This window comes from Calypte anna, chromosome 3 (assembly GCF_003957555.1).
Source record: "Calypte anna isolate BGI_N300 chromosome 3, bCalAnn1_v1.p, whole genome shotgun sequence".
In the NCBI taxonomy this organism is placed as follows: domain Eukaryota; kingdom Metazoa; phylum Chordata; class Aves; order Apodiformes; family Trochilidae; genus Calypte; species Calypte anna.
In genome coordinates, this window is record NC_044246.1 from 37,409,384 (window position 1) to 37,428,032 (window position 18,649).

Below are 18,649 nucleotides of genomic sequence, written 5' to 3' on the forward strand. Positions count from 1 at the left end.
CACAAGAAACTCAATGCGGCAATAAAAAATACTGAGTGTGAATCATACAAAACCAAATAACCTCACATAAATCTAACCGGGCGGTGGATAAACAGTAAACTGTACCCACAAATATTTCTTGGATTTTGAAGTGCTTGGGACATTTTTCAAACAGAGACTCAAAGCCAGCAAAAAACACATGCAGGAATCTCATTAAGAATGGGACCAAATAAACCATTTGTCCCACATACACAAAGAAGTAAAAAAGCTTTTGCAAATTATTTAAATCTAACGTGTGAGATAAATAACCTTTAAGCTAAAAAACAAAACAAACAAAAAACTCCAAACAAAACCAAAACACCACAATCCGCCCTGCTACAGGAAATTTTGTGTGGCATATTAAATAACATATTATTGAACTTCATTCTCTTCTCTGGTCTAACACATTGATCTTAAATTTACAGAATGCCATTGCCTCTTGCACTTACTTCTGCTAACAGAGCTGAGCCACCAAAACATCTATAAATTTGGAACCCTGACAAAACAGCACTTTCCTAAATTGGTAAAAGGGAAAGGCCACAGCATCTGAATCCCAGGCACACTGTGGTTCCCCAGGCTGTGCAGTGTTTTAAGCTAAGTCATGCACAGCCTGATATGGATAATGCAGAGGGTGCATCTTAAGACTGGGTGGAGAGGCCCATCCAATCCCCGATCAAAGAGCACTTCCTAGTAGAAATAAGCTGCCTGACAAAGTGAAATAAATCACCTGTTTGCTTTAAGGCAAGGCAAGGAAACTCCTCAGGACCACACCAAGGCTGAGAGAATCAAGATAAATATGGTTCAGAGAGTCAAACAGGCTGAGGTTTGTTAGCTCTCCAGTCTGTGTTGTGTGGCTTGGAGCATAGCATCACTCCCAGACATGGACAAGACTGAGTGGACAGGGTGGAAGAGGCAAGCTGGCCCTTTCCTAACTTGATGTCCTCCTTCAGCAGCAGTTTTACAGCTCTGTTTTAACAACAACATCCTTCTTTAACTGGACACAGCACCTAAACACAGTCTAATGAGCTGGGAGGAAGAAGAGCCCGTTCCTTCCCGTGCTCCTCGAAGAGCCCCTCCAGCTCCAGCTTCTATCATTGCTGGCTTCTCCCTCCATCCTTTATTTCACAGAGTTCCTGTCGTCTCTAGCCAGCCTGCCTGCTTGCCCCCCCCCCCTCGAGCCTGGCCGACCTCTTCAGGTCTCTGCCCGCCCTGAGGCTCCCCGCCTGAGCTCCCTCGCCGTGGCAAGGCCACACCACCCATCGGCCTGGGCCTGGGCCTCCGATGGCGAGACCAGGGCTGGTGTCTCACCATGCCCGTAAGCCTGAGGGCACCGCAGGGCCACAAACCCTCCCGTGGCCGGACCGGGGCTGCCGCTGAGGAGAGGCGGGGCCGGAAGAACACAGTTTTGGGGAGGGGGGGGGAAGTGTCCCCGCTGAGGCCTCAGGGGGGCGGGGCGGGCTGCGGCGCGGCGTGTTGAGCGCCTACGCGGCCCACCCCAACCCTGCGGCGAGCCCGCCCGCAGCCGGGGAACAGGAGCGACCCCCGGCAGAGTGGGAAGCAGTGCGGCCAGGCTGGCGGACACAGCGCCCGAAACCGGGAGGCCTCCATGACGTCACTGCCCGGGCAGAGGGGGGCAGGCGGTTCTACTTCCGGGCCGCCCGCCCCGCCCCGCCCAGGGCAGGCTCTACCGGGCGGCGGGCGGGGGCGGCGGCCCCGGCCATGCGGAGCCGGGGCGGGCGGCGGCGGCGGCGCAGGGCCCTGCCTGGGCTGCGGCGGGGTCCCATGGGTTTGGTGCACCCCGCGGGCTGCCGGGGGTAGGGCGGGGCGTCCCCCCTCCCCGTCGCCATGTACACCTTCGTGGTGCGGGACGAGGGCAGCAGCGTGTATGCCGAGGTGAGCCGGCTGCTGCTGGCCAGCGGGCAGTGGCGGCGCCTCCGGAGGGACAACCCCCGCTTCAATCTGATGCTGGGGGAGAGGAACCGGCTCCCCTTCGGCAGGCTGGGTAAGTGACCCCCTCGGCTGCCCCCCCGCCGGACCTACGACCTGGGCTGCCTCCTGCCCTTCCCGTCTCGGTGAGCTCGTCCCCGCCGCTGCTTGGGGTCCCCCGCCTCTTGTCGCAGCCCCCTGCCACCCCTGCGGACGCGGGGGCTGCGGGCAGGGCGTGCCCCGGCGGGGTCCCCCGTGTTCTGGGGAGGGAGGGGTGTTCCCCGGCCTCTGTCAGCTGGACGTGTGCTGGCAGCGGCAGCTGACCGTGCGCTGGGCTCCCGACACGGGGGCCCGGCCAGCGTCGCCCAGAACAAAGGGCGGGGAGCCGGGGGGGTCGGTGCAGCCGCTGCCCGACCCCCCGCCGCTTCTGCAGAAGCCGGACCAGCCATCCTTGTCGGGGGCTTCTGCCCCCAGCCACTGTCAGAGGATCTCCTTCCCGAGCTCCCGGAGGGCCATTTCACCGGTGTGTGTGTGTGTGTCCCCTCTGTGGTGGAGGGGGACCCCCTCACATGTCGCAGACCCTAAGGATCCCAGCGCTCTCACACGCAGCCCCCAGCCTGCCCGTCTTGTCCCCACAGCTGGAGGCAACGGGAACTCGTTTACACCATTGCAGTCATGCAGAGTGGTGGCTTGGTGCAGGGCAGGGATGCACATGCGATGCTGAGGATACATGTTATGGGGCTGTTTGTACGGTTTTGGACAGGTGGGGACACAGGTCTGAACCAAGCACTCTCGAATCGTCGTCCCAGAGCTGAGGCTGGTGGGGATGTGCGTCGGCTTGGTGGGTGTGACAGGCACATCTCATCCCTGCTTGAAGCAGGGTTATTCTAGAGATCGTGTGTGTGTGTGTGTATAGGGCCTAGCCACTCCCAACCCCACCTTTTTCTCTGCTGTCTGACTCCCTTGAATACTGCCGTAGTGGAGGGGCTTCCCTGTGCTTGTCCTCTGCCTCTCAGGCATGCTTCCTGTCCGGATATAGACAGGGCTGTCAGCACAGGCACCCCGACCCATGCCCTGCTGGGTTGGGAAGAGCCCAGGAGCAGATGGAGAGTGCCCTGCAGTGCCCACAAGCAGCGAGAGCCAAGCAAGGCGCTGGCAGTGTTGTAGGGTGCTGCAGGGAGCAGAGATGCACTGTCATTGCCCACAGCTGGGATAGAGCCTGCAGGGCTGGCAGGGGCCAGCTGCTGTCCTGTCTTCTGTCACCAGGCCTGTCAGAGCAGGTTTGGGCTGAGGATGCTGCAGATCCCAGCTGAGCAGCGTCTTTCTCTCCTGCAATCCCCTGCATCCAAATGCTGGCAGGACCCTTGACCTCCCTCCCTGCCCTTGGCCCTGGTTTCTTCCTTCCTGGGGCTGTTTTGCAGCAATGTTTCTGGCTGCAGAAACATCTGAGCAGGAGGTACAGTACAGTTCTTCAATGTCAGTGGACCTACTCAGTATGTCTAGCCATGGTGGGCTCATGGCAGTCTCTTACTAACACGTTCCATCCTTAAAAAGAGCCCTGGGTGATGGAACAACTTTAATGAGCTCTTCAGTATGTGTTGCCATGGGGTGCTTGAAAACTGAAAACATTTCTCAAAGCCACGACACATCTATGACCCATGGAGAAAGACTGTGCTTTGACACTGACTTCTTTAACCCATCCTTCTATAGCAAGAGATGGTTGCCTGTTATCAGTAGATTCAGAACAAAAATAACATCCTTATTTTGGTACATCTTCCAAAAAGCTGTATTGTGTCTGGTACATCATCCTCAGGTGTCTTCCTAAGCAACTGTTGCATCAAAGCTGGCTTGGTCTGGTTTTCCTAAAAGCTCTACTCAGACATTAATTCAGGGAACTGTGGAAATTTGTACTACTCAGGGTAGATGATTTGATGTGGGAGAAAGGTAGAAGTTGGGTGTTCAGCATGCATCACTGCTTCTGTCCAGCTGCAGGGACTTCTGTTGCTCTCACTGATACCCTCATTCTTAGGGAATTGTGCCCCTTCCTGCCTTGCTGACCACCAGACTCCATGTTGCAACCCATTGCTCCATGGAGATGCTCAGGAAACCAATGAGGATGTGCTTCCCAGTGGATCAGAATTAACCAACATCAGTGGTTTCACAGCAGGTTTTATCTGCTTCCACCCTCCTCCTTTCACCAGCTCCATTCCTACATCATTGGTGACAGGATGGACAGCCCACTGTAGGGCAGAACCAACCCAGAGTGGTGGGGTCTCCTGGATCATGGTTCCTCCAGGAAACAACTGATAAACTGAAAACAGAAGGAAATTGTGTGCTTTTTACTAGTATCTTTCAGTGCATTAGTGCCTGGCAGTGCTGGCTACACATTGAAGCCTGAAGTTACATATCTTTTCTGGAAAGTGGTTATCAACTTTCTTGTATGTAAAGCTTTATGAATAGAATAGTTACCCAGGTCAGGGCCATGACTTCAGAGTTGAAGCTTCAGAGTTGCAGCTGCCTCGTCTTTAAGGTAATGTTTGCTGCACACCTTTTTTTCCCAGGCAAACACCAAGGAGGGTAACTAAAACTCTGAATCCTTTTTCAGGGTCTAAGTAGTTTTTTTGAAGAGGTGAAGATGGAAGTAGCTGCCATGCTTAGGTGGTCTTACATCATTTCAGACCAGAGTAGTTTTCCATCATGTTTTCCCTATCAATGATCTTGTCAGTTGTTGTCACTGGTGACACAGGCATTGCCTTAGGGGCATCACTCACCTCTTGCACATCCATTTTTGGCTGCACTGGTTGTGTGGGAGAGGCTTTGTGCTGTTGTTCAGATTTGCTATGTTCAATTGCTGCCATCCTGTCCTCCCAGAGAGGAGCTGAGTGCAAGCATTTGTGTAGTGTGAGAAGACAGAGGATGGCAGGCTGTGGTGTGAAGTCCAGAGTTAGTAAGAAGATACCTATTTATTTGACACTTGTGAGGCCACAGCTGGAGACTGGGACCAGTTTGGGACTTTGCACTACAAGAAGAGCACAGACACCCTGGAATGACTTCAGGTAGTCGTCAAGCACTGTGACAAGGATGTGTAGAAGCATTAGGATCTTCATCCTTAGAGCTTCTCAGATGTTGACTGAACAAGAGGCTGGAGCAGAGACCTCCCCCCACAGAGGTCCCTTACCACCCCAGCTGTCCAAGGGTCTTGTTGCAAGCTGCCAGAGCTAAGCAAGACCCCGGATCTTAACATTTTCTCATGTTTTGTGATATGGGGTCCAACAGAGAATCTTGCAGTACATGACAAAGAAACAAGGTCCTTTCCTCAGCTCTCATCTCTGTATTGTGGTGTGCTTCCCTGCATTCTCCTACTACATTTAAGAGTAATTCAAATATTTCAACCAGCAAAAAACCCTGCCAGTTCCCAGAATTAATTAGGAAATTATTATTTTCCTATGGAAAATGGAAGTATCAGATTCAAAACAGACTTGTGTAAATGCATGGGTTTTCATAACTAGAAGAATGAAACCACAGGAGCCAGTATCAGCTTAGAGCCTGTTTCTGTGATGCTGGTTGAGGACATAATCTCTTTCTTCTTCCCCACTTCACAGGTCTTTTGCACAAAGCAGTGTTTTTGGGTTTGTTTTTTTTTTCCTTCTTTAATTGAGAAGTTTGATGACCAATTTGTTTTTCTTCTTTTTAGGCCATGAACCTGGACTTGTGCAGCTGGTGAATTACTACAGGGGAGCAGACAAGCTGTGCCGCAAAGCATCTCTGGTGAAGTAAGAAATTCACTGAAATGTTACATGGGGTTTGCAGAAACTTTTCTTCTAACTGTCATCAAGTCTTGAACCTGTTCAGAGGGTATTTTGCAGAACAGCTGTCCTGGGAGTGTCCTAGCATGTTCTTTCTTCAGACTCGTGTGCTGGTCTCTAGAGCTATCTGTGGGCACAAAGACCTCTTTGTAACTTCAGGGGAAATGCCATTTGCGCTGAATTACATCTGCTTGAAACCATGGAGTGTACTGAATCATATTAGAGCAAAATCAAAAGAAAAAGAAAACCTAAATATACCTGCTCCTCTTCCTTGTAGACATTTAATGAAAATCTACTTCTTTTAGTCTCTGTTTCATTCAGAGATGAGACACTAATATGCCTTTAGCTAATCAAATTTGTCGGTCAAACAAATGCATGGAGACATCTCCGGGAAGAGATCTGGGAGTTATTTCTGTGTGACCAGTGGTGCTAGGGTCTCCTGGGAAAATGTGGAAAAGCTTTCATTGTAGATAACCCTTGTCCCTGTGCAGACTCGGTGGCCATTAGGGCTTCTTCATGTCAGAGCTCTTGTTCTTTAAGCATTTGATTCTGCTTCAGCGTCTGTGCTCCCTCTTGCTGATTTTGTGTGCTTGATCAAAGACCTCTCCTTCCTCTGCAAATAATCTCATCCCAGTTGTTTTCTCTACAGTGGTGATGGTATTTTTCAGAAACTAGCAGAGTATTTTTTTAAACCCAGCTGGATTTGTCAGTGGTGCATGGTCTAGAGACAGTGCACACCTATTTTTCAGTCCTGAAGCCTGGTTGACACTTCAGACTATGGGATCAAGCTACTCATGAACCCAGGGGACCACAAATGACATTCCTCGGGGCTCCCAGGGTGTCACTCACTGACTGCCATTTCAACAGACTCAGCAAGTCATGAGCTCTGCTTTTAGCCTTAAGCAAGGCACGGGGTAGACATTCAGAGAAGCAGGCAGCTCCCTTGACTCTGAAAGACAACCAGCTTGGGTTCTGCTTACAGGAGTCTGACATCTCTTGATATTACTGGTAGGAGATATGTGCCAGAGAGATTGATGCAAGGGGGATCCCAAATGCTTTGGGATATAAAACATGATCTTGCTTTCAGTGGGTTCTCAGTGGTCTTCATTTGCTACTGGGACAGCTGATGAGATCTCTGAGGATGGGATCAAGACCTAAGCACCAGCACAGAGAACATTGCTGCTCTGTCTTCCCTTTGGCCTGTTGTTATCACAGTATCTCTCCTTCCCAGTTCTGTGTCAGCAAACCTACCTCCCCTGTTCCTGTGTGCAGAGATGATGCAGGGAATGTACCACAAGATCTAGTTATGTGGAATCTTTACTGATTGCTTCACAATATCCATAGTATCTACAAAATGTTTAATGAAGGCATGCAGGTCTGTTTCAAAGAGCAGTGCTTGGCTGTGGGTTGGGGTTGCCATGCTATCTTTAGGAAAAACTGATTTCAAAGGTCTAAAGAAAATAAAATAATTTGGCACAGATTATCTGTAAAATGCTATTCATCACCAAGCAAAAGAGCCCAGTGAGTGATCATTTTTTACTTATTAAATGATGTCCATGCAGACAGGGGACACTGGAGATTAGCAGCCTGTCTCTTTGCCTAGGCTAATCAAGACAAGCCCTGAACTGTCGGAGTCCTGCACTTGGTTCCCTGAGTCATATGTGATTTACCCAACGAACTTGAAGACCCCTGTAGCTCCAGCACAGAATGGAATTCGCCATCTTATAAACAATGCAAGGACAGATGAGCGGGAGGTCTTCCTGGCAGCTTACAGCAGGCGTCAGGAAGGCAACGAAGGCAACGTGTGGATTGCTAAGTCCTCAGCTGGTGCAAAAGGTTAGTTCTCCTGCAAAATGAGCTACTTCTTATTATTTCTGACTCTTATTTGATCAGTAGAACTCCAGGGTTTTGCTGAGCCCAGCTGATATCTAGACTGTCAGTGAAGGGCTTCACCTACCAGCATGGTGCCAGTTAAGCCAGCATAAGGCCTCTCCTTTGTCTGCTTGGTGACATCAGGCTCCTGACAAGCATTCTAGTCTGCACATACTACCTTGGACATGGATAGCAGTGAAAGGTCCTCTACTTTTCTATGCATGTGCCTCAAAATATGTGAGTTTGCTGCCAGGTAAAGGGAGCAGGGTCCATCAGGTGAGGGAAGTGTGGAAAGTAGGAGATACTAGGGAGCAGAAGAGGGTGTGGGGAGGAGGAAAGCAGGCAGGACAGCAGCCTTCAAGGACAAGGAGCCCAGCTCTCTATGCTGCAGCCAACCCTGGTTTCACCTGGCAGAAATACTACAGCTTCTCTTTCAGGTGAAACCAGGTGCCTGCTGCCAGTGGCCTACCTATGGTCACATTGAGAGACTGGTTGAGCAGCCATGAATTCAGTGCATCAAAGTAACACCCAAGCCAGAGGGGAAGGTACCACAACAGAGACAAGCAGTGCAATGTCTGTATGTCCCATGAGCTTGAATAAGGCAATAGATACCTAAGTGATGTGCCCTTCCTTGTTCCAGAGTCACTGCATTGCTTGCTCTATAGAAATAACAAGCTATTAGACTAGATAGCTGAACACAGCTATAGGTGTAATGCCTTGGTAACTGTGCACTGTCTGTTATGGTAGTATCACGGGCACGTCATCAGATAGACTTTAAACTTGTCTTGCTGTGTGTGCAGACCCCAGGCTGCAGAACCCAGCCCAAGGAAGGACCTGGCCTTTTCAAAGGGAGCAACCCCACATGTATTACTCATATTTACAGAGTTGCTTTTGATGTAGTCTTACAAAAATCACCAGAGAATGTGAAAGACAGAGGTGGCTGCAGGAAGTCTGCAGGATAAAGCTGTCCTTACTGAAGGCTTACTTCACTGCTTTGCTCTCTTGGCTGTGTTACAAGAAGCATCAGAAGAATATTCTTATTTTCATCAGGGAGGAAGGAGATACGAGTTTTTTCATCATGCCAGTGAGGGAATGTGCATCTGTGTGGTATTACTGCCTGGCAAAGAATCAGTTTGGGCAATTGAAAACATCATTGTTGTGTTTTATTGCAGTATGGGGAGGTTTAAACTCTCCACATACTATATTCAAGTGTGATCCTGTCTCTTCTGCAGTAAAATGGAGTAACCTTTCATATTCATCAGTGTGCTGCAAAATTCAAGCTGGGAATTCAAGTGAAAAGCAGAGCCTCGTGTTGGTCTCCTAGGGGGAAGTTTAAAGCATGTGGGAATTACTGCTGATGAAAAAGAATGCTCATCGGCATTACTTGCCAGAGCAGATCCAGCTTGGGCACAGCCCATGACTTGCGACAACTCTAGTAGAAGCCTGGTTGTCCATCGGTAAAAGGAAAATTAAAGGTTTAGGATATAATATCTTAAAAGCTGAGAGATTTTTCAACTGTGTTTTGATGTTTTCTTTGAGAGAATGGATAGCTGCCTCTCATAAGCTGCTTTGTTGCTTCACGGAGCTGCTGAGTAGGTGCACAGTTAAGCTAACCTCCCCCTTGATTCACCATCTGCCCAGTGCAGAATGGGTGCTTGCTAATCTTCTCACTGCAGGGGCTTTATTGTATTACAGAGATGTTGTTTCCTTGCTTTCCTCAGTGTACAGCCTGTGAATATACCAGTGCAAGTTTATGCCTGGCTCTGCTGTCACCAGGGTGCTAAAAATCTTGCCCCCTGCATAAACCATGGGTGAGACATGTCTTTATGAAAGTATTTCCTTTCAGTGCATAGGGGTCAGTAGGGCTGTGAAGCTGTTACAGGTATGCAAAGCATGGAGCACTGAAAGTCTCTGCAGGGATTTGCCAACAGTGACCTTCAGAAGTCACAGCTAGGAGCGTTTTCCATGGGATGATGCTATCAAACTATGCCTGTGCTCCAAACCTCTTTTTTCCATAATGCCTCCTTGAAGAGTGTTTGTTTCTTTTCACTCAGTATTTCCTCCAAAACACTTGACACAAAATCAAGATTAAGTCATCAACTTTAGTCCAAAAAGTTAACCAAATGTCTGAAGAGTGGACATAGCACCAGCTAATTTTACCTGAGTTGGTTTATCCTTCATGTGGCACCGTGCCATCCCCTTATCAAATCCCAGAAGTAATATGTTCTCTCTTTACTGCTTTGCAACAGTGATTTTATATCTGGACTCTTGCAAGAAATGAACAGTGACAGCTTCAGCCAAAACATGGCACATCTAGCCTCTTTAATGAAGAGCTTCCACATCAGGGAAAAACACTCCTGCGTGGATGAACATTTTGAAATAGTTATTTTCCTAATTCAGCAATGATTTTAATAGTAACTTACATGAACTCAGTCAGCAGGACAACACTGCACAAGTGAGTGCCAGAGAAGCCAGGCAGGGGGAGAAAATCTCAGTCTAGGATAAAAAATCCACAAACCTCACCCCTCAAATTAACAAAAAACCCAAAACCTCCTGTTCTCCAAACTTCTGAAAAATAGGAAAAAAAAACCCAAAAGAAAGTTCAAAAAGTGCTGAGAATATGAAGCCTGCCCCTTGGCAAGCCCAGTAGGGAAAGCAGCTCCAAAAAAGGAAACAAAATCGCCCAAACCAAGCAGCTGGCTCACTACTTGTCAAGGTCCCTGTCTGCTGTGCATCCCCTTGCACCAAAATAACTACACACCCCCACACACACCCCAAGATGAGCCCTGGGCAGGCTGTACCATTTCAGATACCCTTGATTCCCATGTGTATTAGCTCTGGTTACTGGGGCTCTGGACTCCCTGTGGTGTGGTAATAAAAAAAAATAGAAATCCCTCTGCAGATTCCTTTCCTGATGCTGAGCAAACATGACACATGACATGACTTGGGCACTGACCAGCCCTGGGGGGCCATGGATTCTTGCTTATCATGTGGCTTTTTTGGCATACGAACCATGTTCCAGTTGGGTCCTGCAAAGGCTCCAGCAAAGGCAAGGATGATCCTTTAACTGATTTTGTCTTTGTCTTTCTGTGCCAGGGGAAGGTATCCTGATTTCTTCAGAGGCTTCAGAGCTCCTGGACTTCATTGATGAGCAGGGACAAGTGCATGTGATCCAGAAATACCTGGAGAAGCCTCTGCTTTTAGAGCCAGGGCATCGCAAGTTTGACATTAGGTAAGCTTTCCTGCTTCTGTAATAATACCAGTTTTCATTTTTATGCTGTTTCATTTTAAACAACTGACTCTAGATTTTTTTTTTCCTCCTCTTGCCTTTCAGGAGCTGGGTTCTTGTGGATCATCAATATAATATCTACCTCTACAGAGAGGGTGTCCTGCGGACCTCTTCCGAACCATATAACAGTGCTAATTTCCAGGACAAAACCTGCCACTTGACCAATCACTGCATTCAGAAGGAATATTCCAAAAACTATGGGCGGTATGAGGAAGGGAATGAAATGTTCTTCGAGGAGTTCAACCAGTATCTAATGGATGCCCTGAACACAACGCTTGAAAATAGCATCTTACTGCAAATCAAACACATAATAAGGTAACCAGCTGCCTGTTGTATATGGGAATGTAGCTCTTCAGTGATAGAGGATGTGTAAGGAGACAGACATACAAGGGAAGGTTTCAATTATATAAATTTAACATAAAGCCATGAAGACGCTAATGTCATTGCTTAATAAAATGGTACCTCAGTAAGTGGTGTTGTCTCAAGGGTATGTGTCAATGTGTCTGCATTTTTCCAGCTGTATCTGGAAAAGGATGAAGTGGGATCACTTGGTAAGAGAAGAGGGTAGGTTGACAGGGCTGGGAGAGGTTGAGGTTAAAAGAGGTGTAGGAGGGGAGATTAAAGCAGACTTGAGTCTGAAGGATCTGACTGCTTCCCCTATCCTCAAGCAGCAGCACATCTCATTGGCATAGATCATGTTAGTCCACACAGAGCCAGCTACCTCCTGGGCACAGAAAGGACCTGGAGAGGGATCTCTGAGACCACAGTGCTGTGAAAAATCCAAGTCTTGACAAAGTGATCTTTTGTGGTAGAACTTACTGTGGAATTTATGGTAGAATTTACCCCATCACTGTTGCTTAGAGCAAAAGACATGACACCTGAGTCCTTCAGGGACTCAGGCAGATTATCTCAGTGGCAGTTCCATGGCGACTTGATGCAGCTCTCTAATCACACATCATGTTTTTCAACTTGCCTAATCTAGTAGTGAGGGTGGATTCTACTCTGCAGCTCTTTGAGAGTTAACTCGTGGGTGTCCCTAAGTGTGTTTTGGTGGTTGCATGATCTGACTTGCTGGAACCTGGTTACTGTTTGACTTGTGTTGGATGTAGCCTGTCATTTGGGACAGTACCAGGGCAAAAGGGGATCACTTCACTTAATTCTGCTATGCACATGTCCTCAGAAGCTGCAGTGCAACAGGTGTGTCCACAAGGCTTTTAATCATGGATCTCTGATTATCCCTTCACAGAAGCTGCCTTATGTGTATAGAGCCTGTAATCAGCACGAAACATCTTCACTACCAGAGCTTCCAGCTCTTTGGCTTTGACTTTATGGTGGATGAGGAGCTGAAGGTCTGGCTAATAGAAATCAATGGAGCCCCGGCATGTGCCCAGTGAGTAGTCAGTTTCTGTAATATCCTTGCAATTCACCACCATTCACTTATCTCATCCAAAACATTACTGAGTCCCAGCACCAAGTGAAAAAGGTGGAAGAAAGTGAGCAGCAGGGTTTTTTCAAGCTAACCTGTAAGTGGACTCTCCACTAAGTGCCAAATGATTAAAGTTCATTCCTCCTCTCTGATATCCCTCAGCTTTTGCACAAATGGGTTTGGATATAACTTGGGTGATTTTTATTGGTGGTGTTGGGTTGAAGTTGTATTGCAGAATTGCTTTGGAGATCAGGTAGCTTCAAAGACTCTTGCAGAGCCGCTGGTGGCTGCTCGTTACCTGAACACATGACAAATGAGTAGCATTAAGGGCAGCAGCTGGAAGTGACTGAATTTGCAGGCAGCAGGACCCCAGAGGACACTGTGGATGCTGCAGACATTGGATCAAAACCTCAACACAGGAAGGCTGGGACAGCCAAACAGCAGTGGCCAGGAATGTCTCTGCATAGGCACAGCAGGAGTGCTGTATGAAGTGATTTAGATAACTGTGGGAGACTAGAAATCTTTGCTAAGTGGGCATTTGTATTGTGTAAAATCCCAGCAAAACAGAATAGGCTGTGCAGCACTACATTAAATTAGATTAGATTAGATGTAGATTAAGCAAGATTAGATCATCACCAACAGTAAACAAAAAATACAGGTCAAACCTAACAGCCAGCCTATTCAGCAGCCTTTTAGGTCTAAGGCTGGGGGACCTATCTGTGTCCAGGATGCCCTCTTCACCATGTGCACCATGGTGCAGTATTGCCTTGTACCTCTTGTGTTGCTGTATGGGTAGAATTTGACTGTTGCTGTGTGGATTTGGATTGCAGCAATGCTCTGTTTGCTTTGTGCTCCTGTAGGCATTGAAAGAAGCTGAGGTAGGTTTTGGCTATTTGTGGCTGCTTCTCTTCAGGGTTGTTCAAATTTATAGCATCTGCATCACACAGATCTCACATAAGAGATGAATCTTGTCTGCTGAAAGCAGTAGCATTCCCAAGAACTGAAAAAATGTCTTGCTGTCATGTAGCCCCAAAGGCCCACAGTGGAAAACATTGTTAGTCCCAGTAAAAACAGCTTTGGGACTGAAAATGTCCCTAGTTCCAACATGTTCTGGGAGGTTACATGTTTTTTTCTTTAGCAGAAAGAGGCGCTATTGTTAGTTCATTTCTCAAATACCTTGTTTCTCTTCTCCCTCATTCTGCTCTGCATGAGCTGTGCCATGGTGAAACACATCCCATGCTTCCTTAGGGTCCCATGAAGTCTCTATACCTGCTCACAAGAGGATGTGCACCATGCATCAGAACAATCCCACTGGGTCACATTCCCACATAAACGGCATTTGCTGTGATAATCACAACTCCCTGAGTTGGAAGGGATTTGGTACAGAAGGTGCCCAGCTGTTGTCTGCCACTGCATATCTTGCAGTGACTCAAGTCTAGTGTCTGAAGGTGTGGGGACTCTTCACGGGAGCCTGTTCTAGCACTAAAATTAGATAATGGGATTTGTGGTCCCATCTGGCAGAGGGCAGTACTAAGAATGGGAGCACGGTTGAAAAAGGAGATGGTTGCTGGGGTAGGCAGAGAGGAGATGCCACCCTCATTACCATTTGCCATGTTGGAGCTACCTGTAATAGGAGTGGATCTTGTAGATTCTGCTGGAAAAATGCTTGTCTTTGTGAAAACTAGTCATGGCTCTGCTGATTTGTCCTGCCTGAGCATCTGATTCTCACTCTCTTGTCTCTTAGGAAGCTGTATGCAGAGCTCTGCCAAGGAATTGTGGATGTAGCTATCTCTAGTGTTTTTCCCCTCAACGACACTGGGCAGAAGGCAAGCCAATCATCATCGATCTTTATCAAGCTGTGATGACAACAAGAAAGCCTCTGCTGTGCACAGGAAGAGACTGCAACCGTTGGGTCAGAACAGTTGGGTGGCTTATCTCAATCTCATGCCAAAAAAAGTGATAGAGACAAGCTCCTTATTCTCTAGAAAATCTTGGGGAAAACCAACAAAAGAGGCATCCACACAGACCTCTGGTGGGCCAAAGCTGCTCAGATAACTCTGCCTGCATTCACCAAAATCCACTTTAGAAACAGCTCATGTGACTTTGATATCTGAAACAAATCTCTCTGGGAGAACAACAAGATAACCTTAAAATGAAACCCCAACAGGGATACTATAATACTGTATTAGCTTCTTTTCTATAGAGACAACATTGTCTGGTTTTTTTAAAGGGAATTGAGCAAAGAGAATTATGAGCTTTTGAGACATCGTGGCTGGGAAGTTGTCCTCCTCCCGTTGTGTTTCTTCTTTCCTCACCTACTGCATCATTAGTGCCTTAGCTCAGCTCCAAATAAGTGACTCCTTTCGTTTGTTCCTGCTCTGTTACATAGAAAGGAGCAAACTGTCTTGCATCGCAGGATGCCTAAAACCAGAAATGCTAAGAATTCAGTTTCCTTAAGTCATTTTCTAAACTGGTTGTTTGAACACCCAGGCAATGGCTGGCAAAAGGGTGCTGAACTGCAGGTGGTGAGTTAACTCAATCAAGGAAGGCAGTTTTGTTCACATATAGCTATCCCCTTTCCTAATGAGATTTGAATCAGTGTCCATCCCATTCGGATGCAATTGGATTCTATTTAAGAGGTAGAGAGAGGCCCCCTCAGGGCTCACAGGGGGACTGCAGGATTTCTAGCATAACTTTTGTGCTAAGAGTGTTTCAAATAGTAGAAACCCAATCTTTTCAGTTTCTTCTGAGACACTGCAGAGAATTTTGGCTCAGCTTTCACCTTTGTGCATTTGAAGTTTGGATCCAAGACCTTTCAACCCAAAGGATTTTTATCTCATTTGATCCAGCCAATTTTCTTCTCCTCTGTTTGACAAATACTGTAATTTCCTGCCCTGATCACAGCCCACAGCTTGGTCCCAGAAAGGGGGGAAAGTGGGTGAGATTTATAGATCAGGAAAGAGATTCTTTGTGTATAGGTTTGCCACACAGATGGCCAGGCAGGTGTCTGGGGATGGAGAGGAGTTTATAATTCCTTGAAGTCCCAGAATTTCAGAGCTAACATCTACTTCAAGTATGACCTAAATCCCTGGTGTACATTGCCCACCCTGTGAAGTATGCCTGAATTTTCAACGTGAGCCCAGCACATCCCTCTGAAGCTAGAGCTCTTTGCAGAGCCCAGTGGCACTTGTAGTGGCAGTGGGCATTGTGAGGAGTGTTCAGGGCTGTTTTCTGCTGCCTCTCTCAGGGAGATATTTGGCACTGAAATAAACTGGTTCCTGTTATCCATGACAAAGAAACCAGAAGAGATTTTGAAGGTTCCAAGCTTCTGTCTGCCTGTATGTAATTGGAAGTGAATCTGCCTCTCTCAGAAGATCCTAGCGTTTTTCCATACTCATCTCTGTTCACGATGAAGACTTCAGAGGTCTTCATGCCAGCAGATGATCCTGGCATCTTTCTGTAGACAGGACAAGTCCCAGGCCTCTGTGGAATGTTGAGTTTTGATTGTGCTGTCATGGCATGGGCATTCATAGCAACATGCAGTGAATCCACAGGTGGCACTGTTTCACACAGGGACAGTCAAATCCAGGAGGGAACAGTGCTTAGCAAAACCTCACAGATGCATCACAGAAGACGCCACAGCCCAAAGAGCTGCACACCACTTCTTGAAGTTGTCGAGGCCCTGAAGTCTGACGTGGAATCGCATCTGCAGGGGCTGTTGTGGACACAGGGTGCACACCAGGAAGTGACAGAAAGCAAGAGCTTTGTGAAAACAGGCCTGCAGCTTTGTTCCCCTGCAGTGCAGATGCTGGTGGGTAGCTTCACTTCCACTGAGACCACGAGTCCCAGGTCTGGTTTCTAGATTTGGGCCTTGTGGGCATTCAGAAAGAGGGGCCATGAAAGCATTAATTTGTGAGATGGGAAGCACTGGGTGATAAGCTGGGAGAGGTGCTGGGGGGAAGGACTGGTTGGATTTTTTTAACCATATGATAGCACACAGGTGTCAAAATTTCACTGAAGGACAGGTAAAGTATAGTGGTAACTCTCCAAAGTAAAATGTAGGCTGTAGGGGTTGTTGCTCAACTCATGAAGTTTGCCATTCGCATTTTCACACATTAGCTCGTGTGAGCTTAAAAAATACAGCTTTTTCCCCAGCAAAAGGAAGATCTAGTAGCAATCAGTCTGGGATCAGTTTGGGATGTGACTGAGGCAACAGGAGACGTTGGGCTCTTCTAGGGCAGAGGCAAGCAGAGCGCAAAGTGAGAAGAGGTATTTTTCTCCGTCATAATGCAGTGAGAAATGCTAATTATCTGAGGTGCTAGAGTCATCCTTCTTTTCACTGCAGAAGGGAAATTAAAAAAAAAAAAATTAATCACTCCCTAGCTGCACAGTAATGTGAGTGGAATAAGGGCAAGAAAGCTGCCTGGTTGCAGACAACAGCAATGGCCCTCATTGAAACAGCTGGTAGCACTGGGAGGAATAGGGACTCTGGAATCTCTAACTCCAAGGCCTTTTCTTCCACATTTTTCACCCCAGATTGCATTCCAGCATGTCAGCAGATGGCTGGTTTTGCTGCTTAACTGAAAGCAAGGCTTCAGCTCGATGGTAGAGTCATGACTACAAGCAGTGCAGCTATTCATACCCTGTTTTTTCAGAAGGGGAGATAGTGAGTCAGGGACAGTTTGACATTGGCTCATTTGCTCGGTTTTTCAGAAATAAGCAACAGCTTCTGGAGGAAAACAGCAGGTATCTCTTAGTAAATCTGTATACTAAATACCACTAGACATGGTATTTACCACATGCTCTCAAAGTGCTCCCCAGGGTAAAGCACAGGAGGTAGATAGATAACAGGTGATGGAGAGCACAGTGTCTAATACTAGTCTTGCACAAAATACTAGCCAAGATGGAGTAGAGGATGCTCCTTTTATGTCTGAGGTGTGAGCATGGCAGCCGTGGGTGCACCTTGCAAGTGATACTCAGAAGATACCCTTGTGAGACTTTGTGGGTTTTTTTGTTTGTGGGACTGTTTTTTGTTTTTTTATTTTTAGGAATACAAAACAATAAATGTTTTCTAGCTTATTTCAGCTAGAAAGTAAATAGGAAAGCTCTCTCCGGAGCTTTCACAAAGGATGGTGCTGGGTTTCCAGAAGACACCTCCCATACTGCAGAATGTCTCTAGTCTTAGTTGTATCCCTTCATGTCAGCCATGAAGAATTTCAGGCCCAGGTGCTCCAGCTGTGTTTTCCAGCAGGGTCTGGGCCCACTGGACTCTGGGTTTCAGTAAACTCCCATGTGGCTTGTCTCATACCAGACATGTGATAACCATGCAACAGCTACTGTACTCCTGCTGAAATCTGTTGGCTGACCACAGACAATGGATAATACTGGAGAAGTCTAAGAAAGGCTGAAAAGCCTTTCTTGGCCTGGCTTCCCAGCCCTACTGTGACCAGCTCCCTTCTGGACTGCTTGCATGTTCCTGCTTCCAGCATTTCTTATTCTCTACATGCAGCTCGCCCCCAGGAGAGCAATGCTGTGCCATATGTAAGTTCATAATCATGTCTCATTGCCAGTGTCCACTGTGGCAGCTCTCAGAAGACCCTGATGTTGAGAGGATGGTGGGGTACATATGGTACTGGCAAGCTGGCAGCCTGTCAGGCACCAGTCCACATCCCCAGCTGCTCGTGTCAGCATGTGCGTGGGGAGCCAGCAGGTTCCTGAGCTCCTGGATCTCTGGTGATTATCCATAGCTCTCCTAAACCATCATTAAAACATACAGACCCAACAGCCTGCAGTGTTTCCTTGGGGCAGTGGGTCCCAAGGGTGTCAGGTCCCCCAGGAGTGTGGGTGCCAGTAGTGAAGGTTGTCCCCGTTGCCATGTGGGCCCCTAGGAGCTGGCCAAGTCAGCCAGGGCAGAGGTTTACTCACCTTGGGGTTACAAATGCAGGGGAGAAGCATGGCGTGAGGGGGGCTGGCCTCACCTCAGGGCTGTCCCCGCAGGGGCAGGAGCTGGGGGTGCATTTCTGGGCCCAGGGGTGGGAAAGCAAGCGGGGAGCGAAGGGGAGAGGGGGAGGGGAATGTCAAAGCTTCCCCAGGGCTCCTGCTGGGATGTACGTGGCTGGGGTAGGGCCCTGGGGGGGCGGGAAGGGGGGACATGGAAGGGGGCGGGGGGCACAAAGGAGGGGTTCGGGAAGAGGGGATACGGCGGGAGGGGCTGAAGGAGGCCGTGGGGCTCCGGCCCGGGACGTGCTCTGCGAGGCCGGGAAGCGGCGTGCGGGGGGAGGGCGGGGTGAGGCGAAGAGAGCGTGCTCCCTG

The 18,649-nt window shown here is 48.1% G+C and overlaps 1 protein-coding gene and 1 long non-coding RNA gene across 2 annotated transcripts; one reads left to right on the forward strand and one right to left on the reverse strand.

Moving 5' to 3' along the window:
- The first annotated feature begins 1,645 nt into the window (after positions 1–1,645).
- On the forward strand, positions 1,646–18,119 carry TTL (tubulin tyrosine ligase). The gene is made up of 7 exons (XM_030447271.1): positions 1,646–2,020; positions 5,639–5,717; positions 7,354–7,586; positions 10,719–10,854; positions 10,957–11,226; positions 12,158–12,301; positions 14,082–18,119. Exons 1-7 carry the CDS (start codon positions 1,864–1,866, stop codon positions 14,197–14,199), a joined length of 1,137 nt encoding a protein of 378 aa, XP_030303131.1. The 5' UTR covers positions 1,646–1,863; the 3' UTR covers positions 14,200–18,119.
- Positions 16,303–18,482, reverse strand: LOC115598040. The gene is made up of 2 exons (XR_003987343.1): positions 18,263–18,482; positions 16,303–16,676 (listed from the first exon to the last, which is right to left on the reverse strand). It is a non-coding gene; the product is annotated as an uncharacterized LOC115598040 (long non-coding RNA).
- Between the last annotated feature and the right edge of the window lie 167 nt (positions 18,483–18,649).